General features: G+C 44.4%; 1 protein-coding gene across 7 annotated transcripts in view; it reads right to left on the bottom strand.

The window, feature by feature from the left end:
- The window catches only part of LOC136639263 (methyl-CpG-binding domain protein 1-like), a 65,152-nt gene extending 42,899 nt beyond the window's left edge, over positions 1-22,253 (bottom strand). For all 7 annotated transcript variants that reach the window (XM_066613301.1, XM_066613307.1, XM_066613309.1 and 4 more), the window contains exons 1-3: positions 22,079-22,253; positions 8,144-8,288; positions 3,540-3,654 (exon numbers count right to left, since the gene is read on the bottom strand). In XM_066613301.1, the coding sequence (XP_066469398.1) occupies positions 3,540-3,654; positions 8,144-8,253 (225 nt within the window). In that variant the 5' untranslated portion in view covers positions 8,254-8,288; positions 22,079-22,253. The remainder of the gene's footprint in view (positions 1-3,539; positions 3,655-8,143; positions 8,289-22,078) is intronic.
- Between the last annotated feature and the right edge of the window lie 978 nt (positions 22,254-23,231).

Genomic DNA, 23,231 nt, shown 5'->3' with positions numbered 1-23,231 from the left:
AACATTGAGTGCCTGCCTGTGCTGGAGGAGCTTGACAGTGAACCAACCCTAGAAGAACTTCACGTGGCCCTGGACTCCCTTGCCTTTGGCAAGGCACCTGGAAAAGACAGCATCCCTGCTGAAGTCCTAAAGTGCTGCAAAGAGATCATCATCACTGAGCTGCATGAAATCCTTTGTCTCTGCTGGAGAGAAGGTGGAGTACCTCAAGACATGAGGGATGCAAACATCATCACGCTGTACAAGAACAAAGGCGACAGGGGTGACTGCAACAACTACCGTGGCATCTCTCTCCTTAGCGTTGTAGGAAAGTTGTTTGCCCGAATTGCACTAAAGAGGCTCCAGGTACTTGCAGAGAGCGTTTATCCAGAATCACAGTGTGGATTCCGAGCCAACAGGTCCACCACTGATATGGTATTCTCCCTTAGACAACTACAGGAGAAATGCAGGGAACAATGACAGCCACTCTTTATAGCCTCCATAGATCTCACGAAGGCTTTCGACCTGGTCAGCAGGGATGGCCTCTTCAAGATTCTCCCCAAGATTGGATGTCCACCCAGGCTCCTCAGCATCATCAGATCCTTCCACAAGGACATGAAGGGCACTGTTGTCTTTGATGGCTCCACATCACACCCCTTTGACAACCGAAGCGGCGTGAAGCAGGGCTGTGTTCTTGCACCAACCTTATTTGGGATCTTCTTCGCTGTCCTGCTGAAGCAGGCCTTTGGAACTACAACAGAAGGCATCTATCTCCGGACCAGATCAGATGGAAAGCTCTTCAGCCTCTCCAGACTGAGAGCAAAGTCCAAAGTCCAGCTGAAATGTCTGCGCGACTTCCTCTTTGCCGACGATGCAGCTATCACTACCCACTCTGCCAAAGATCTCCAGCAGCTCATGGATCGTTTTAGCAAGGCCTGCCAAGATTTTGGACTGATGATCAGCCTGAAGAAAACACAGGTCATGGTTCAGGATGTGGACTCACCCCCCTGCATTACAATCTCTGCACATGAACTGGAGGTTGTCCATGACTTTGTGTACCTTGGCTCAACGATCTCCGACACTCTTTCTCTCAATACCGAGCTAAACAAACGCATCGGTAAAGCAGCTACCACGTTTTCCAGACTCACAAAGAGAGTCTGGTCCAACAAGAAGCTGACGGAACATACCAAGATCCAGGTCTACAGAGCTTGCGTCCTGAGTACACTTCTGTACTGCAGCGAGTCATGGACTCTTCACTCACAACAGGAGAGGAAACTGAATGCTTTCCACATGCGCTGCCTCCAACGTATTCTCGGCATCACCTGGCAGGACAAAGTTCCAAACAACACAGTCCTGGAATGTGCTGGAATCCCTAGCATGTATGCACTACTGAAACAGAGACGCCTGCGTTGGCTCGGTCATGTCGTGAGAATGGATGATGGCCGGATCCCAAAGGATCTCCTCTATGGAGAACCCGTGCAAGGAAAGCGCCCTACGGGTAGACCACAGCTGCGATACAAGGACATCTGCAAGAGGGATCTGAAGGCCTTAGGAGTGGACCTCAACAAGTGGGAAACCCTGGCCTCTGAGCGGCCCGCTTGGAGGCAGGCTGTGCAACATGGCCTTTCCCACTTTGAAGAGACACTTGGCCAACAGTCTGAGGCTAAGAGGCAAAGAAGGAAGGCCCATAGCCAGGGAGACAGGCCAGGGACAGACTGCACTTGCTCCCAGTGTGGAAGGGATTGTCACTCCCGAATCGGCCTTTTCAGCCACACTAGACACTGTTCCAGAACCACCTTTCAGAGCGCGATACCATAGTCTTTCGAGACTGAAGGTTGCCAACTAATGGAGTGTGGGTAGGATTGCAGCCTAGGATTGTTAAAAAATTTTCCAGCTTGGTGATGTCACTTCTAGTCATGACATCACTTCTGCTGGGTCCTGACAGATTCTCATTCTAAAAAGTGGATCCTGGTGCTAAATGTGTGAGAACCACTGGTCTAGAAAATAGGTTCACCAGTAAAAGCATGTCCAGGTTATTCTCTCTGTTAGTGGCTTCCTTCCCCAAGAGTTCTCCTTCCTCCTTAGGGGATGCGAAGTCTGAGGTGTCAATTTCAGTTACCTTTAGTAGGGGCAGCCGTCTTATGCTGACTGCGTCTGTTAGCCTTAGAGCTTTGAGGTGGTGAGGAACATGAAGAGGAAGATGGGGCCTTGCACCTCTTAGGAGTCCCCTCACAGTCAAAGGAAGTGGAACCAGGTGAAGATGGGGGGGAGATGAACACTTGGACCTGCGGGACTTAAAAGTCCTGTCTGAATGAAGACTCCCAAACATTCTGCCAAGAGGCAAGATCAGTCTGGGGAATTGAGGGAGCTCCTCCCCTCAGGAAGATTTTGTAACCTGACCTGCCTGCCTGAGCTTCCCAATGGCAAGCACTGACCCTGCCATGGAGATCCCATCAGAGAACAGGAAATCTGTCTTACCTCCTTTTGCATCAATCCAACCCATCCACATGAGAAAATCCAGCACAGATTAGATGCGAGACCACCAGTTTGTGTGTCCAATTCCATTTTTATTCAGAACATACCAAGACTCTACAAAAGTCCAAAACTCTGTTCATTGCCTTTCAGGGAAACGCCACAGGAAAGAAAGTCTTCTCCTCAACTTTAGCAGGCTGGATAGTGGAATGCATAACAATGTGCTATATCGCATTGGTGAGTCTCTCCTCCAGAGGGTACCCAAGTACACTCCCTCAGAGGTGCGGCTACCTCAGTCACTTTTGGGGGAGCCTCTTAGTGACATCTGCAAAGCAGCGACATGGACTTCTGTCCACACCTTCACCAAACATCATAATATTGATACTGTTGCTTCTTCAGATGTTTCCTTTGGGAGAAGCATTCTCCATAAGGTCCTTAAACTAAGCAAATGCCCCTGTCTCGCATAGTACATCCTATGCTTCGGAATGCACCCTTCATTGGAGAAAAGACAAGTTCCTTACCTGAAAAGTCTTGTTCTCTGTGGAAGAAGGGTGCATTCCACCCACCTCCTAAATTTAGGACTTTCGCTCTCCTTGGGATTTTTGAATTGATAGGAGATTGTCTAGTCCTTCCTCTCTATTCCCTTCCTTTTTTTTCTATGCACCATTTAACTTACTTGACTCAAAGTTCTAATTTCTAACTCTGACTGAGCCTGAAGAGCTATTTTCCTATCAGGAATTAGTGTGGATTGGTTCTTAAGCTCAACATACCATCTGGGACATGAGAGCCCTTCACATTGAAGAGGCCACATAACTTGATTAGACCCTGCCTCCTGGCAATACGGGGGCAAACTCATACTTCGGAATGTACCCTTCCTCCACAGAGAACAAAATTTCTCAGGTAAGGAACTTGTCTTTCCCAAACAGTGGGAAAGAAAGTTGCTGGTCTATTCCTGCCATGAAGCTTTTAAACACACAGTCAGATTACCTTCAAAGTGTAGCTGACGCTGGACAGCTACACTGTACTGCAAATGCCACCAGAAGTTACAATGGCCAGTCCATTTATAAAGTCAATATTATTTGAATCAGTACCTTAGCATTTGGCTCAACGAAAACACCTCTCCGGAAATTGAAGTCTGTCAGATCACGTGAGCATCCCAGTAACCTACTGAGTTCCACTCTGCTGCGGATCTTCTCTCCTCTGGGGCTATAAGAGAGAACAAGCTATTAGATACCTTTGAAATGTGTGGAATTAAAAGGAGCACACTGAAGTTAGGAACTTCTCATGGTCATTTGAGCTGCTGCAATCTTTGTACAGCACAACTTGCAAGGGATTCCCTGATCTCTGCAAAGAAGCAAGATACAGTGGAGAATCAAGAATAGACTTTCTTGAGGAGCTTTCAGATATCTGCTGTAGCCTCTCGGATGTTCATACAACATAGGCACTCCTAATGTGAATGTAAAATAATGAGAAAACAAAAACTTAATTGCTGTTAGCTAGAAATTCAAGGCTGTGTACTCTGTCACAGGAACTAAGACATGAAATATCCTAGAAAGCAATTTTCTAAGAAGGTCCAACCCACTCTCCTCATACAAAAGTCAACTATCAGTCACCCACCAACCATACTCCACTAATCAAGAGTCAATCACACTCCATTACAGGACTACTTGGACTTACCCCTTGAAAGGGAGTGGTAACTTCTTGAAGCTCATAGGTACCCAGACCTTATACTGAAGATAGCTGCCTTTTCTTTACTCTTCCTTTCATCTCAAATCAAGCTTTTCCACCAGAAATTGGCACCGATACATAAGGAACTCAGGAAGCCACCTTCTACTGAGCCATATCATTGGTCTATCTAGATCAGTACTGTTTAAACTGACTGGCATTGGCTCTCTAGAGTTTCCTTCAGGAACATTTCCCAATACTATCTGAACAGGTTGGGTCTGAAACTTGGGCCTTTTGCATGTAATGCAGCTGCTCAAACATCAAGCCACAGCTCAATGATAATGATAAACTGCAATGGTAATATTTGTGTTATTATGAAACACTTTGAGAGCCCATTATATTTAATAAAAATGTAAAAGAATTCCAAACCATAATTTCCCTTCCTGCAAAGACATATGAGTCTCTGACTAGGAGTATTTCACCCACAAAGCGCAGAAGCCATATCAATCATACAAGAAACCTACACGGTCATCTAGTCCAACCCTGTACCTGTAGCAGGAAATCCTCCTAGACCTAGAGCATCTCCAGCAGGTGCCTGTTGAGCCTTGGCTTGATGATCTCGAGTGAGATAACTCCAGGAAGGGATCAATAGGAGGGCTATTTCTGTGATCTGGCAGCCTCAGATAGCTCCTGAAGCCATCTACACCTCCTCCCTGTCAGGGGAGAACCCTGAAATCTGAACCGTACTGCCAACGGCCAAGAGCTAGAAAAGACTGCCCCATACACACCAACATCTACACAGAGGTACTGCATGATTGAAGAGCACTTAATTGTAAGCTGTTGTGGGAGCAGATGTTGGCTAAAAAAAACCCAAGATGTACGAGATATAATACTTTGCACTGATATAGCATACATTATCTCAAAATCTTTACACAGTAACCCTGGGAGAAGATGGTGCCAGTTGAGGCTGGGAGAACTGGCCACGTGGTTGCAGTCTGAGCAGAAGAGAGATCTGAACCAGGGATTTCATAACAAAAACTCTTTTCTACTGCACCACACAAGTTAATCTGCTCTTAAGTGCTGCGTATAACAATCTAAAAAGAAAAACCACACCTTAAAAAGTTCACAGATCATACAGTACACAGGGCAGTAGTGGTGAGGAGAAGAAAGGCAGCGGACCACAAATATGCAGAAAAATATTAACAGATGCATTGTAAGAATGGTTCATACAAACATTTGGTTAAAAGAAGTAACATTTTGATTTTGAATAAACCAAGAAGAAGAATATGTTGGCTAGACAAGACAAGACAAGAAAAGGTTCTTCAAAAGTTTTAGGAAAGAAGCCAAACTTGGAAGGGTGAAGGGAAGCCAAACTGAAGGGTGTCTGCAACACCAGATATGAAGGAAGCTGCAAGTAAAGTAAGTCATATACAGAAGAAAAGATTGAGTGCAATTAGGCAGAATACAGGTGAAAAGATTAAGTAGAAAGACTACAACAGAGAGTAAACGTACAAGAATAAGTTTTAGCTGAATGTGAAGATGAACAAGAAGACCAATGAACAGAATAAGTTACACAATTAAAACAGTATGCTAGAGAGATCATAAAGGCAATAGAAGTTAAAGAACTGAAAAGATGGAGCCCAAACAAATTTATAATAGCACAGCCAAAAAATGAAAGCCTTAACCAGTTCCAGATGGTTCACTAGAAAATATACTTTGCTTGTTCATTTCAATACAAGTAAACAAGACTATTACAGAAGAAGCACAAAAAGAGGCAGATTTTTTTTTTTAAACAAACATGAATACCAAATATTAGAAAGTGTGATGAAAACAGTTAACAGCTTTAACAGTTGTGGTTTCTGTGGAGCAGTGGTTCTCAAACGCTTAGCACTGGGACCCACTTTTTAGAATGAGAATCTGTCAGGACCCACCGGATGTGATGTCATGACCGGAAGTGATATCAAGCAGGAAAAGTTTTACCAATCACAGGCTGCAATCCTACCCACACTTACGGGTTACAAGCCATAATTATGGGTTATAAGCCATAATGGGTATGTGCAACCTCCTGATTTTAGAAATGGGCTACGTCAGAATGCCAGATGCAAGGGAAGGCACAAGGATGTAGGTCTCTTGCTGTCTTGTGTGCTCCCTGGGGCATTTGGTAGGCCGCTGTGAGGTACAGGAAGTTGGACTAGATGGGCCTATGAGCTGATCCAGTGGGGCTCTTCTTATGAATAAGCCCCATTGACTATCACAGTTAAAAGTATATACATAATAGCCTGTTCAAAGTACAGATCTGTAACATTTCCCCAAATGCAGTCACATACCATGGGAGCATCAAGTCTAAGATATTAAAAATTAAATATTGACACGAATGGGGACCCACCTGAAATTGGCTCACGACCCACCTAGTGAATCCCAACCCACAGTTTGAGAAACACTGCTGTGGAGGATTTTCCCTCCAATTTCCCTCCAATGTCTGTGGTGCCTCGGTGTCAAAAGGGGGAGCCAGCCAATTGGAGAGCTGGGGAGGCAGGGTCAGAAGGAGGTCTCTAGGCCTGAGAGAGATTGTCTCTCTCCCTACTGCATGCTTGAAACTGGGCAGGAATGGGAGAACCGCTCTGGTAAGCAGAGTGAAGGCTGCTGGGGAGAGCCCCAGGGAAATAGAAAAGGGACCAAAAAGAAGCGAGACACATTAGATTTTGTTTTACATTTGTTTGTCCTTCCCATCCAGGAGCTGGGAGCTCTTAAGGCAAGCCAAGTTGGGACCCAGGCTCTCAACCTGCTCTCAGCCTGCAAGCGGAGGCTTCTCTGCAGGCAAGCTCCATTCAGGGGATGTTTATTTGTAGGTAACCAAGCCTGCTTAAATTGTGTTTTTCCCTCACCTGTAAATAAAACCTTTTTGCTTAAAACCTCTGCCTGTTCTGAGATCAGTGGATCTGTCAGCATCCCCGCTCTGCAGGTATCACTTTTGGGGGGCAGGTTTTGCCCAAGGTACTCCTCTGGGAACCAGATCTCTAGGGTTGGTGGCAGCAAATCTACCTGAACTGAACTGAATCTGAATCTACCAGGTATGTTCCCACCAAGCTGCAGGTTAAACCAATTGGCAGAGTGGAGGACGGGAAGGGAGTGAGTACTTGGCGCTAGGCCTCACTGCCCTGGATTAGTGGGTGGTCACTGGCCTTCCCCCTCCTTTCATGACAGGAGGTATCAGCAATTAATACTGAAAAAGTAGGAGGATGACTGAAGAGGTTTAGGGAGGAAGGTAAAGAGCTCTGCTTTGTCCATAGGACCATGCCATAATTTCTCCTTGATGAGGAAGGTGACCTGTCCAATACACGCTTGATGCCATTTTGACCAACCAGCTCTGTGAATACACTATACTTGCTACAAATTCTGCAGCAAGAGATATTTTCCTCTATACCAGATGATATAGTTAACCATAATTCTATAATCTTTAAGATACTACAAGGCCTTTTATACTTGACCAGGTCTTTCTGTATTTTAATCTTGCACTCTTCTCTGTTTATTATTTTACTGCAGTTTCTATCACCAATTTCATTGCATTTTCATTCTGTTGTGTAAGCTACTTGGCTCTGAAAGGAGGGTTATGTATCTATAACAAAAACAAAGTGGCAGAAATTCCAGTTCCTGATTTAGTTCCCTAAGACAGCTGTCATAGTGTTGAATGAATGATGCCTTTTACCTCTGTGTAAAGAAAGGAAACTGTTCTTAGCAAATATTGGGTTTTTAAGATCCCAAGAAGATGCTAGCCAATCTAATTAATGTTGGGGGAGTTAAAAGTCTCCCCAGAGCAATCTAGGCTCACTAGCAAACCTCAGCTTAGTAATCTCTAACAAGCCTGTTTTGTGCTATCCTTGCCTTGAAAACGTCACAGGACTGTGATACCACTCTTTCCAAAAGGCCATTAGACAAGGGAGTCAAAAAGAAAAAGACATCTCCTTGCCTAGCAATGATTCTTTGTAGGATTGAAGGATGCTCTTCCAGATATAACCCCAAAAAGTTATACCTAATGTAATAGGTGTCTGAATGCCCAGGTCTTGTTCCATTTTTCCGCATGACTTCACGGCGCTGCCAGCCAGGACCCAGCGAGGGGCAATCCACCCAGCCCTCGGTCATGTTGAGCCACGGTAGGCAATACCGTGGGATGAACACTGAAACAATAAGAGAGAAACAAACAGAAGGGTCATAACTGTGGCCAAAAGGATTCCTAAAATAACCTGAAACATATACATGGAGGTCAGGGGTTTGGGACAGGCAAGAGAAAAGGCAAACCCCACAAGAAAAGCTCCTGAACTGTATCTTCATGCTAGGCTCCACAATGTGGGGGGCCACCATTACCAACATGATTACTACACTAATATGATAGTACAGTAACTGACTATATAAATTTAGCATTCTCAGAACCTTAACGCTGATTTTTAAGGTGTCTAATTTCTGGCCCTTATGCCTACAAGACAGTTAAGATGACAGATCGACAAGCCTGGAGAAAATCCAACAGCAAGAGAGGAACAGAGGTTTCCAACAAATACTGTGCAGGACTTCAGCAGCTCTTGTTCCCCAACTATACAGTCCACCATCTCCTAATCTCCAGGTCTTTCCCACCTAGCTGTGAAATAGCCACAAAATTAGGAATAGAATGCAAAGGAAACATGCAAGTCTCGACATTACTTGGGGAAGTCAAAGTAATACCAGTTCATTGGAATTCATACACTAAGGTAGAATTTATTCCTCTCTCTCAGGGTCCCAGACCATATAGCTCAAAGACAAGCTGAAACACCCACAGTCTTTCTGAACACAGCTGCAGCAGTACAAGGCTAGTTCTGAAATTCTGTTGACAGCAACAACATCGCCATAGAGAGGAGGCAAGGCTTAAGGTCGGGCCCTCTTGCAATTTGCAGGCAAAGGCTGGCTGGGGAAGATGCAGACAACACTCTCCAAGAGCTAGTCCAGTGCACACACATGGTTATGCCAGCTCCTCCAACAAATGATGAAGAGTGGAAAGAGTTATTATCCTTGTGCTCTTCTCAACTGCCCTGGGTAACCCACACAAGACAACCAGCTGCTCAAGGACAAGGAAACATTTTGCTGCACGAAAACTTGCCTGTTTTTTTTAAGGAGACTCTCCCTAAGACAATGTCAAAAAGAGATAAGCATAGTTCCTCCATATTTCAGTGCACCAAGGTCAGTAGAAAAATGCTTTTGTTTTCATCTGGGGCTCTGCTTCTTTCCTACTTTAATACATCTAGGCAGATTCATATGTAGGCTTGCAAGTACTACCCTTGGCTATGTTTCTACTATTTCTGCCCATGTTTATCATGATACAAGGACTTACTACACTAGTTGACAATTAGTTTTGCCAGCAGGCCATGGGAAATTTGAAAGCCAGGGAAGGGTACTGCTATGGGCTAAGCCCTGCCCAAAGTGGCTTGGTGACAAATCAAGTCATTGCTCTACCTGCCTACCCACCCCCTTCTTCCTCAACACCTCCCTATTTATCATGAATAAATAAGAACACCAAGTAAAAGAAGCGGCCCACCTGTCAGGTATGGTCCCTTCGCTAAGTTTGCCTTCCCAACTACTTGCTGGAGAAGGAACAAAGACCAAACCATAACAGTAAGGTGTTAGAGACATTCCCTTTTCTCATACACAGGATGGATTGATACCTCTAAGATATTGCCTGCTGCAACACATCTATGCATCACCTAAAATATGTATGTTTCTCCTTCACTACAATGTTTTCTACATGAACGTGCATATAAGCAATCTGCCAGAAAAGCATACAATTGACTAATATTCCTTTAATTGGGCACAGTCCTGGTTTGAAAGTTGCACTGTTTTAATCTGTGTCTTAAAATATATAGTTTTTCACTGCCTAGAGTGTCTTAGCTCTGAAGAAACAGAGGCCTTAGCAGCCTGGAAGACAGATGCAAGCCAATGCCTGCTCCATTGAAGGAACTGCATGCACAAGCAGCTGTACAGTAAACAGTACTTTGGCTCAAATACAAAACACCCACACGAACCTTGTCCTGGATCAAAGGCTGCATCCAAAATTACAATTAAGCAGGGCTGGGCATGCATTAGGCTGGAAACTGCTACATTTCACAATTAAAATTTGACCATTAAATCTTCACTGGCACATATCTCCTTACAGTTCAGTCTGCTTCCATTATTCAACCTCCCACAAGTTCCGCCCTCTCCATCCTTCCACCTTTCTCTTTTCAGAACTAACTAAAAGTAGTGCTGTATGCACTGGTCTTGTGCCATTAACCATGGGTAAACCAAATGGGAATCTACCATCCTTCCAACTATGGTTGGAAGTCTGATTAGTCCCCAAATTGCTGCACCACAAGGCTGACCATCTCCTTAACCTTAATTAAGAGTATTATATCTGCACTTTTTCTATACACACTTTGGGTAGTACAAGTACAGGTCCAGCCTACTTATACATAGATTTTTTATACACGGATTTGACTCAACACAAATGGCCCCTGCAAATGAGAAAGAATGTGCTGATCCCTGGAGTAGGGGAAAAATGCATCCCTTTAAAATCAGTTTTAAAAACTGAACAGTCCTTTAACAACAGCCTCCTTAATATGAGAGAGAGAGAGAGAGAGAGAGAAAGAGAGCTGGCAGCAGGTTAACAATCCATCAATCCTTCTCTCTCCTTCGGACCCCTCCCTTCCCTCAGCACATGAAAGAAAAGTGATCATTTTGCATTGGTGAAGGGAGGGGCTGAGTGAAGTGCTGATGGATTGTCTTCTTAATGACTCTTAAGAGTCAAAAGGTCAGCAAGGCTGTTTTTCAATCACTGGAGCAAAGAAACTTTGTTTTTTAAATTGATTTGCTATAGTATGTTAAGCTTGAGTGCTTGGAAAGGAACCCACGCGAATAATTAGTCCTGTATTGATATAAACACATGTTTGGGTTTTCTTTGCATTAGTGGGCCTCTTTTTTAGGTTAGTATGAATACCCTAAAAAATCCTCATTTCAGTCCATTTTGCAAAATCCTCTCTGCTATCACTTTTAACCCAGTTTTCTTCTTCTCTTGTGTAAACTTAAACTGTTCCATTTTAAACTCTGGTCTGTCCGATGCCTGGTTTTGAGAAAGGTCAGTGGATTGTCACATCTTCTTGCTTTGGAAGCAAGCAAGAACCCCTACTGGAGGGGTTCCAGCAGAAACCCTTAAGGTTTAAAGGTTTTTTGGGGTTGAGGAAAGGTAGGAGAGGACAGAGACATTCTTGATCCTTCAGGAGATGCCGCTCCCATAGGATGAGAAGCGTATTTTATATATGAAAGAAGTTAGCTGTATTGCCCAACACTACTATAATAAAGGCAAACAATACACCAAAGAGTCAGTACAGACTCCCTACAAAATAATACTCCCTGCAGACACACTGCTAAACCATGATTTGGTGCTTTAAGAACAAGGCTTCAAAGAGCCTCACATTTGCATGCTCCCCATGAAACTCCCCCCCCTTTTGTTGCTGTATCACAAGCCAGGCTCAACCCCAATGTTTGTTTGTAAGGTTCAAGCCCAGGAGGATGCCTGCCTACTCAGGTCAGTCCCTTTATAGTTAATGGAACTTACTCCCTGGAAAGTGTGGAGAGCCTCAGAGCCCCAGTAGGCAGGGTTGCCTCACATGCTGCATCCCTCCTCAGTGTCCTCTGCCCAAGGTAGCACAGCTGGCGCTTTCTAGGTGGCGCACACGGGAGTGCAGCATTCCCCGTCATGTTGCCACCCGCTTGAGGACCCCTTCGCCCCCCCCATCCCAGCCCTGATCACAAGTAGGTCTTATTTTCAGGGTAGGTCTTATAGTTCAGCAATTCTCAAAAAAACACACTAGGTCTTATTTTCAGGGTATGTCTTATTTTCTGGGAAACATGGTAATTATTATTCCAACTTTCCAGTCTCATTAATTTAACCCATTTCTGCTCCGCCCACAGGTGTACACATTTGATCCCTGTTGCATATATGCTACGTTGGGCAGAAATGGCTTGACACTGAATTATAACTACACCTACAATTCTGCTTAACATTTCCTGATTATACTGCAAGCAGTTGTCACAAGAAATCACATGATTCAAAGCCCAGAATTTGGAGGTGGTGAGCAGGGAACAGCTGTTTAGTTTATAGAACAGATCCTCCGGTTATTTTTGAAGACTTGGCTCTTATATTAGTGGCAAGATGCAACAGCCTCTAACCGGAAACAGAAGAATCCAGGACTTTTATTTATGCAGTGATTTGAAAATATTGGGTCAGTGCCCTCAAAAAAAGAGTAGAGACAAAAATAGGAATTTACAGGGTCTTGTATGGGGAAAATATGAAGCATGAGTTTTTGGACATTTAAAATATTGCCCTGAAAACACTTCTCACACACTTTAGGAAGGAAGAAGTACTGTTGAATACTTTTGCCATACAACTGGGAAGAGACTGGCTATACTAACACTGGACACATTTCAGAGTTATATTGCTGATGGTTACAACTTCTTCACCTGTCTCCATATGCAGCATTCTTTCTCTGTATTTGGCATACGACTGGTCCCTTCCTCATTCAACAGCACCAACAGGTATGTTAATGAACAGGGGCAAGCTTCAAAGGGAGTAAAAACTCTCTCCACTCATCTTAGACATGCCTGTAACTGAGAGAAGGGAGACCTGGAGAGAGGTTTTCTCTGAACTTGGAATACTGCTATCAGCTTGTTTTGGGGAGTTCTTAACTGTAGACTGACCTAAAGGCACTCCTGATGGATAGCTGTCACAATTATCACCGAGGGGCCCGCTAATTTGTGGGTGTCCCAAGTCTCAAAGCACCAACCCCACACTTTTTCAGAATGCCCCTGCTCCTTGAAACTATTGCGGTCTGCCTGCTAATCTGAGACACTCACCTCTTCCTCCTTCCACTTCCCTGTAGGTCTGTGCCTCTCCACTCTAAAAGCTCAGCAACAGATGGGGGGGGGGGGGTAAAGATCCCAGAAGATTTCAAGAATTACCAAACTGTCCTGGGCTCCATGGAATCACCCATTCTCCTCTGGTCAAACAGATTACACAGACTTCAGCAATTTCATAAAAGACATTTTATTAAGTTTAATCTAAAGCAAGTAAGTCTGGAATTTCTCCCACCCCACCTCCTGAGGGGAGGGCCATACACCTCCTGAGGGGAGGGGAGAATTCAAAAGGATATGTAAAAGCAATCACCAACAGCATGAAAAACAAATAAACTAGCTACTCTCTACATTACATACTAATTGTAAGGTTACCAAGTCCAGAGTCCCAGATGGCTGTCCAGTCCAACAGCATGCTTCACAGCATCCTGGACACAAGGAGCACAACTCGATTAAGTCCCTTGCTTACTTAAGTAGGAGAAAGCCTCATGTCCCCTGCTGGGACTGTGCCCAATCACCTCTTCCCAAAACCTGCTGAGTAAGGGCTAACCAATGATCTGCAGATAGCCCAGCTCACTGGCATAATATCAAAATTAACAGCACCTGTGATGTTCCTAACTTGCTTGGCTAATTAGATAAACTTTTCAGCCACTTGCAACCCCCAGAATTCTGTTCTCAAGGTCTTCTCACACCTGCTTGACAGTTTTATTCCTTCCCTGGCTATTTTCTAACAGCTTCACACTTTTAACCCCATAAATACTTCATCACTTTACCCATTTCAAAGTACTCTTAGATAATACACAGACTGAGTAGTTACACTTCAAAGCACTGCATAGAAACCCAATCACATTCCCCAACCAAACATTTCAGAATCTTTCATTTCAAAGGACAATCTCCCCAGCTCCCTTGTGATGGTATACAGAGGAGGGGGGGAAAATCCTTCTGCATACCATTGTGACAATAGCTAACTTAACACTAGCAAGTTCTGAAAATACAGTATTTGAGGACAGACCCAAAGCCTGAACTCTTCAAGTAAGAGTTGAAGATGAAATTTTATTTAACAAGTAAACATGTGTGCACATACATCAAAAATATACAACCACTAAGTTGTCTGAAGAGTAGGTACCAATTCTGCATTGCAATAGGACCCATAGGTCTCACGGATCTTCCAGCTAGAGCAGTGTTTCTCAACCAGTGGTACTCGAGGTGGTGTCCGGTGGATCCCCAGACCCTTTCCACCAACAGCAAGACCAGCAACACAATGCAACAAGCAGCAGTAGGAGGCTCAGCTTGGCAGGCAGAGGTCCAGCATGCATTTTTTGTGTGCTCAAACAGCCCTCGCCGTCCATCCTAAGCCTCTTACTGGTGTTTATTGCATTGCATCTGGCCTCACATTGAGGCATTGAGAAACAGTGAGCAAGAGGTTCTCACAGGCCCTAGGCCAACTCTGACAGCCAAACATAACAAAGAGGCACGCGTTGTGAGTCCTTTCTAGAAGAAAACTGCAAGAAGCATGACTGGGTAATTTGACTAATCCAAAATTCAACAAATGCATAATAGGCCCAATTTGACTGGAATCAAGATCTGAAGACAGCTATACAAATGCTTTTCTTTAAGAACAGGTTAACACATGAATGGGGTAGTTAGGTTTTAATTACTAATCTCTTGATGAGATTAATGAAGGGACTGGACCCTTAATTTTTGTATCTACAGCTTTGAGGGATGATGAAAACCCTCCTTTCCAAGGATAACCTGTGAAAAGCTTGGAAGCAGCTAACTGGCAAATTCTCTACAAGTGACAGGTAGTATGAATTACAGGCAGAATAGCTTTGGATATTATCATTCTCAGAAGATCAGCACAGATCATGAAGTCTACATGGCTGGTCTCAGATAAATGCTACTTGATTTTACTTACTTGCTAAAACAATTATGCAAAGGAGGGCACCAGGATGCAGGTCTCTTGTGTGCTCACTGAGGCATCTATCTGATGGGCCACTGTGAGATACAGGAAGCTGGACTAGATGAGCCTTTGGCCTGATCTAGCTGGGCTCTTCTTATGTTCTAATGAAGCACAACCCTGGTGCTTAGACTAACCCAAGCTCAACTCAAAATATCTTGCAGTGCACCGCAACGTTTTATATAAAATGGTACTCTGGAACTCTAATAAGGCTTAATATGTTTGTCAAAAAAAAAAATTGCTCTGGCATCATCTGTTGCACTTTGCTTCCGGACAAACAATCTTAATTTCCCCTTTGGCCAGTGAGCCCCTTGGGCCCCTTCAGCTCACTGGCAGCTCACAATCATAAAATAAATTGCTAACCAGTAACTATCACATCCCATAGCTTAAGAGATATGATTTGCAAAGATGTATGGCTGGACCAGCTTTTTTCTTCCACTACAGAGGATTCTACAGAGGATTATTGAGCAGATAAACATACAGGCCAAAACAAGGGATAAAGGTGCAACATGATACAATTCTCCAGAGTAGGGGGAAAAATTACCTGTGTCATTTTTCTGTTGATGTTTCCCACATACTTAAATTCAGAGGATGATAAGACACAGGGATTCGCATCCCTCTAGTTTTCGCTATGACTCATCAAAAGATTTGAGATGGATGAAATACCAAAAAACAATGTAAAAAGACTGCTTGCCTGCATAACCAAGGTTACCACCACTGAGCAGGCCCAAGCTATAATCAAATGGTAGGCCGCTGCAGAATTCTCTCTCCATCCACAGACATAATTCGGAATGGTTCATTCCGTTTAAATCCAAACCTAACATATTACCTGATTTCATGAATTAATAATATGTTGTAATCATTGGATAAGATTCTTAAGAAGGAGCTAAGTAACACAGGGAATGATTAGCAGTAACAAGAGATCTGAATTTAGACTCTCCTCTGCTTGTCAAACACACAAAGTCAGAATCAGTCACCTAAAGCAGTGGTTCCCAAACTGTGTGTCAGGACCCAATGGTGGTTTGCAACCTGATTTTCGGTGGGTCGACAAAGGGAGATTAAAAAAAGATCAAATAACTGATTGCCTCAAACCCTGAGGCTATTCAAAAATCAGATACTATAGCTGCTAATAACACGACAAAGAGCTCAACTCCTGCAGTTTGCAAGCATGCATAAATATAGGGAGATAAATGTTTGAGGGTCTCTTTTCTGGTTATAAATAAATAAAATATTTCTTTATAGAGCTCCTTTTTTAAAAGTCTTGTAAACCTAGGTGAGTCCCAACAGAGTGTTATTTTTAAAAGTGGGCCCTGGGACTAAAAATTTTGGGAACCAATGACCTAATGTCATCTGGCCCCTTATTTATAAAAGAGCTCTAGGTTTAACACTGATCTGTACTGACTACAGCTAGGCCACCTACCCACTATCCAAGCTTCTCACAAAATGAGAGGAGGGAGGGAGAAAGAAAACCACCACTTCAGTTCAGTTCTATTATGGTCACCAACCAGCATAAAAATAACAATACATTCATAGTATACAACTGAACATACATACAACCCATCACAGCATCCTAACATAGGTACTTAACATAAAATACTAAGAATTAAACCACCACTTCTATTCAACTACACAAGGACATTAGTTATCAATACAGGTCCAACCTGTTTATCTGTGGGTTCAAAACTCACAGATTTAATTCACCAAAGGTTCTGAACCCACAGTGGATGGCCACACCTGAGCTCCCGGACACCGACAGAGGTGTTCTTCAGTCACGTACAGGAAGCTTTCTGGCACCCACAATAACTGTGCATAGTCTCTGCAAGCCCTGGAATACCTCCAGGCACTCCAGAGAACACCTTCAGTTGTGTCTGGAGGTCACAGTGGACTGGACCTGCAGACTCATAAGAACATAAGAACAGCCCCACTGGATCAGGCCATAGGCCCATCTAATTCAGCTTCCTGTATCTCACAACAGCCCACCAAATGCCCCAGGGAGCACACAAGACAGCAAGAGACCTGCCTCCTGGTGCCCTCCCTTGCATCTGGCATTCTGACACAACCCTAAAATCAGGAGGTTGCGCATACACATCATGGCTTGTACCCCGTAATGGATTTTTCCTCCAGAAACTTGTCCAATCCCCTTTTAAAGGCGTCCAGGCCAGATACCGTCACCACATCCTGTGGCAAGGAGTTCCAAAGATCAATCACACGCTGAGTAAAGAAATATTTTCTTTTGTCTGTCCTAACTCTCCCAACACTCAATTTTAGTGGATGTCCCCTGGTTCTGGTGTTATGTGAGAGTAAAGAGCATCTCTCTATCCACTTTATCCTTCCCATGCTTAATTTTGTATGTCTCAATCATGTCCCCCCTCAAGCGTCTCTTTTCTAGGCTGAAGAGGCCCAAATGCCATAGCTTTTCCTCATAAGGAAGGTGCCCCAGCCCCGTAAGCATCTTAGTCGCTCCCTTTTGCACCTTTTCCAATTCAACTATGTCTTTTTTGAGATGTGGCAACCAGAACTAGACGCAATACTCCAGATGTGGCCTTATCGATTTGTACAACGGCATTATATTAGCAGTTTTGTTCTCAATCCCTTTTCTAATGATCCCAAGCATAGAATTGGCCTTCTTCACTGCCGCCGCACATTGGGTCGACACTTTCATCGACTTGTCCACCACCACCCCAAGATCTCTCTCCTGAACTGACACAGACAGCTCAGAACCCATTAGCCTATATGTGAAGTTTTGATTTTTTAACCCAAAGTGCATGACTTTACACTTACTTACATTGAAATGCATCTGCCATTTTGCTGCCCATTCTGCCAGTTTGGAGAGATCCTTCTGGAGCTCCTCACAATCACTTCTGGTCTTCACCACTTAGAAAAGTTTGGTGTCATCTGACTCGCTTATTTGCAGGTTTGGTACGTGCAGGGGATCTGGGAACAGACCCCTGCAGATACCAAGGTCTAACTGCACACAAATTTGGCTGTGCTTGGTAGTGAGCTATTGGTTTTAATAGTCTGCAAGGAAAGACACCTTTGCTTATGTCTTCATAGAAGCAATGTATAGGAAAATTACCCGTTTTACAACCCACCAGGGGAACCAGAAGCTGGACATTCCCCCTGAAGGAGAGTGGTCCTGCTCTGACGGCAGTGACAATGTTGCAGAAACTACAGTACTCCCACAGCCAAGGGGACCTTTTACCTGGGGGGCAGCACTGGTCTCCTGCAGAGTCCTGGAGACTCTTAGCTCCCTCTGATCTTCTCCACAACTTGTGGAGCTCCACAAGTTGTGCCAGCACAGCACTCAGTCTGGTATTTTGAAAGTGACACTCTACCTTTGCATTACCTTTTTTTAAAGTGTGTTACTTCTATGGAGAAGTATACTAGACATTTTCATAGCTTGCCACCAGAATTACCAACATCAACAGACTAACGCATTTCCTCTCAGAAGTGCAATTCTATCACCCACAATCCTATCAACCTCCATCTCACCGAAAAACTACATTGAGAGGGGGAGAGAGGAGCCTAAACATATGAAGCTGCCTTAACATTAGGTCAGATCTATTTGTTCCATTCTAGCTTAGTATCTGCTTCAATTGGAAGCAATTTTCTTGGGCAGTGTTCTCGGACTGTGGGTCCAGGACCCACCAAAGGGTTGTGACTCAATTTTTGGTGGATTGTGAAACCAATAGGGCAAACAATGTCCAACAAGGGTTAAAGAAGCTGCTACTTGAAGGGAGCACTGCTGCCCAATGCCCATTACAGACACACCCACTGACATTTGTAACTCAGGCAGCATAGTCTACTGCCTCTAAAAAGTTTGAGAACCACTATCTAGGCAGCGGTTCTCACACATTTAGCACCAGGACCCACTTTTTAGAATGAGAATCTGTAGGATCCACCAGAAGTGATGTCATGACTGGAAGTGACATCATCAAGCAGGAAAATTCTTAACAACTCTAGGTAGAATCCTAACAATTCTACCCACACTTACCCAGGAGTAAGTCCCATTTACTATCATTGATCAGAGAATATACATAGTAGCTTGTTAAAAGTACAGGTCTATAACATTTCCCCAAATGCAATCACGTACCATGGTAGCATCAAGTCTAATATATTAAAAATAAAATATTGAAACCCACCCGAAATTGACTTACGACCAACCTAGTGGGTCCCAACCCACAGTTTGAGAAACACTGAGCTAGGGTCTAAGGCAGAGTCTTTCCCAGTTCTGCTACCCAAGATCTCAACCTGGTGCTTTATGCATGCAATCGGTGTTCTCTGCACTGAACTATGATCCCTACCAATCCAGAACTCAGCCTCATCAGACACAACTAGTAAACAGTCAGTTAATTCCTTCATATACCCACCCAGAGTTTTAAATGCTACAGGAAAAGAGAATTTTACCAAACTCTTCCCTTTTTCAGAAACCAAATCTTAAAGCCCAGATAATGTCAACATTAATTTCATTGACTTCATGAGTCTCACCTTTTGAACCAGCATTCACAGGTTCATCTAATTCAAACTTCATCCTGCACTCCATCTCAATTCAGTATCTACTACAAACAAAATTATCCTGATAGTGTCTATCTTAAGCCATTTCTGCCCAATGTTGCATATATGCAACAGGGACCAAATGTGTACACCTGTGGGATGGGAAAAATGGGTTAACCTTACCAAGGAAAAAAATTTCCATTCAGAGAAACTTGTTCTATTAAGCATAATTACTATACTTCATTGCTTTAAGTTGTTGACTCAAACAGGAGATCAAATCTCCACTAGTTTTAACAACATGGTTAACAAATGGGGCAGGTCTAGCTCAGTTGGTAGAGCTGCCGCCTTGTATGCCTGAAGATCTGAGGCTGCCAGTTTGAAACAACTGGAAGTACCCGAGAACTGAGGACACGCTGATATACTGATGAGCTGACCCTAGGTGGCAGAGAGGAGTTGCCGTCAAGTGGAGTGTGGGAGGCGAAGGGCCAGAGAGAGGCCAGACAGGGAAGAAATCGAGCTGGAACAAGGAGTTCTATGAAAGACTAGAACTATTCAATTGTAAAAATCCCTACGGGGGTTTAGAACAGCCTGCCTATGTAAACCACCTTGGATTAAAGTCTGAGGAGAAATCTGACGACCAAAGAAAGGCGGTATATAAATACCTGTATAAATATAAATAAATAAATGAATGGCATAACCTGGTATCAAAGTACCGTATATACTGACATCTTTGGACTCATGAATGATAGTCTGAAGTTTAACTGGAATTTAAACTGAACTCCAAAACAAAATGGTCATGCAGGCAGAATTTCTGTCATTGGGAGTGTGACTAGTATTCGGGTTGTCCTAGTGATTAGATGTATGTTATCTTAAATTATGATGGTGTGTTTCATGCATGCATGTAGAACATTGGGATTTCTCCACAGCAGTGTTTCTCAAACTGTGTGTCGGGACCCACTAAGTGGGTCACAAGCCAATTTCAGGTGGGTCCCCATTCATTTCAATATTTAATTTTTAATATATTAGACTTGATGCTGCCATGGGATGTGACTGCATTTGGGAAATGCTACAGATCTGTACTTTGAACAGGCTACTATTTGTATTCTGTTGACAATGATAGTAAATGGGACTTACTCCTGGGTAAGTGTGGGTAGGATTGCAGCTTAGGATTGTTAAAAATGTTCCTGCTTGATGATGTCACTTCTGGCCATGACATCACTTCTGGTGGGTCATTCTAAAAAGTGTGTCCGGGTGCTAAAAATGTGAGAGCCACTTATTTACACTAGGTTCCTGTCATCTTGATAACTGACAGATGAAGGTGTGAACACTGTGTCAAAAAGCACTGAGCTTGAAGCAGTTGGACACTTGATCTGATGTCACAGATATCAAGTGGCAATCCTGCATGGGTGAACCAGCCCAAAACACATAGTATGGAGTAGTAGTTTTCATTCACTGAGCACAAGGACCAACTTTTTAGAATGAGAATCTGTTAGGACCCACCAGAAGTCATGTCATGACCAGAAGTGACATCATCAAGCAGGAACATTGCACAAAAAGAGTCCCTTAATGAGGAATCAGTTATCCTGCACAGCCAAGAAGAGTGTCTCTTTACACAATAAAGAGGCTCTTAATGCAAAGAAAATACAATCTAAATCCAATAGCCTATAGGGCCAGCTAGTGTCTGGCAGGGAGGGTCAAGTGACAACAAAAGTGCTAGATTGGTCTGAATGTTTAATGACCTAATCACATAACAAACGGGATCAGAGAAGGTATCCTCATAGTTAAGTGGCACACACCTGTGTGTGTATAAAATAAATAAGATGGATGCAAGGAACAAAATGCATTTTTCTGTGGACACTGTAACCATCACTAAAATTGTACTTCCCAAACTTCAGATAAAAAAATTTCAAATAACTTTTCTTCTGAAATAACATTGGAAGTGTTCCTCATTTTGGCAAACAAATTTTGACACACGACTTGGAAAGAGGCAAGCTGAGAGGAGCGACCTGCCAAGGGGGAAGCCTCTTTGAAACACAGCTAATTCTGCCACATCTCTGAAACAAGACAATTGACGCTATGATCACAACCAAAGCAGGAACACAACAAGATCCACCCACTTCCCCCACCCAGAGAGCCAGCTGGACAGACCCACAGGCAGAGGACTGAACCTGAGAGAGAGACAATGAGCAGCCTCCAGGGGCTGGGGGAGAAGAGCCCTTCAGGGGCCAGCAGGAGCTTTAAGGCAGACCTGGCCTCCAAAGCCTATCCCGAACCAGGGTAGAGATCACTGACCGACAGCCCAATGCCATGCATGTCTACTCAGAACTAAGTTCCATGACAGCCAATGGGACTTACTCCCAGGAAAGTGTGCATGGTATTGCAGCCCGAGCCAATGCATGTCTACTCAGAAGTAAGTCCCATTAGAGTCAGCGGTGCTTCCTCCCAGAAAAGTGTGGGCAGGACTGGGCTGCGAGAAACACCCAGCGCGCGCCTCCCTCCGCCGCCGCCAGCCCCACTGGTCGCCCCCCAAGACACACACACCCCGCAGCTCTCCCCCCACCCCGCGCAGGCTGGAGGCCCGGCTGCAGCCCCGGCCAAGGCTCTCACCAGCGTCGCTCTCTCAGGCACGGCAGAAGCCGCGGCAGGCCTGGGCGCGGAGGCTCCCCATGCGGCGGCAGGAAGGGCGGGCGGTCCCTCTTCCTTCTCGGGGACGGGAACCAGAAGAGCAGCGAGAGGGAAACACCCCTCACGCAACCGAGCACCCAACAGGAAAGCCGGAAGCGGAAACGACTCCCGGAGACTCTCCGTCCTCCCCTTGCACGTGACCAGGGACTGACCACGGCCGAAAGTCCGAAGGAAACAGCGCGCGGAGGGTGTTGAGCTGGCGTTGCGCGCATGCGCACTCTCTCAGCCCGCTTCCGGCTTGGGCTGCTGAGCTTGGCGAGAGGAAGCAAGGCGGCGCGTGCGCAGTACGCAATGGAACGTTCAGTATCTGCGTGCCTTTTTTTTTTACATCCCGCCTTTCTCTCCGCGAACGTTCGCAATGACGTTGATAGGCTCTGTTGATTGGCTTTGTTCTCTGTGATGCCCCTCTGTGAATTGGAGTGGAAAGCCATTGCAGTGGAAGGAAGACTATGCTGGCCATTTAATGCAGCCCTAAGAAAGGGGTGGGTCAGAGCCCAAGCCTGTGCATGTCTACTCAGAAGCAAGTCCCATGAGAGTCAATGGGGCTTACTCCCAGGAAAGTGGGTAGGAGTGTAGCCTCAGTATCCACAGATCCACCCAGCAGTGTCATACCCAGGCAATCTGTCACCCCGGGCAAACTAACATTTTGGCACCCCCCCATGACTTAATTAATTAATTAAATTTATTATTATTACTGTATTATAGAAGATAGCAATGCAAAAATGGTAGATGAAATAACTTTAGCTTACAAAAACTAGTTCCACATTACTTTGTTAGGGCACAATCCTAAGCAAGTCTACTCAGAAGTAAGTCCTATTGTGTTCAATTGGTCCTACTCCCAGGAAAGTGAGGCTAGGATAGCAGCATTAGGGCCCATACCTTGTTCCCATACCTTGAGGAGGCCTCTGTGTCTGCCTCACTGGCATAGCTGCACTGGCACTGGAAAACTGGATAGGACTGGGCCCTAAATTGTCACAGGGTCGTGAATATTTTACAGTCTTGGCACATTTCCCACACATACAGTTCTGTCTTAAGTAGCATTATGAACTCTGAAAATATCGAATCAAAAGCATTC

The sequence above is a fragment of the Tiliqua scincoides genome, chromosome 2 (assembly GCF_035046505.1).
Source record: "Tiliqua scincoides isolate rTilSci1 chromosome 2, rTilSci1.hap2, whole genome shotgun sequence".
NCBI classification, from domain to species: domain Eukaryota; kingdom Metazoa; phylum Chordata; class Lepidosauria; order Squamata; family Scincidae; genus Tiliqua; species Tiliqua scincoides.
Note: the sequence above shows the minus strand (reverse complement) of the source record. Positions and strands in the feature narration are given on the sequence as shown.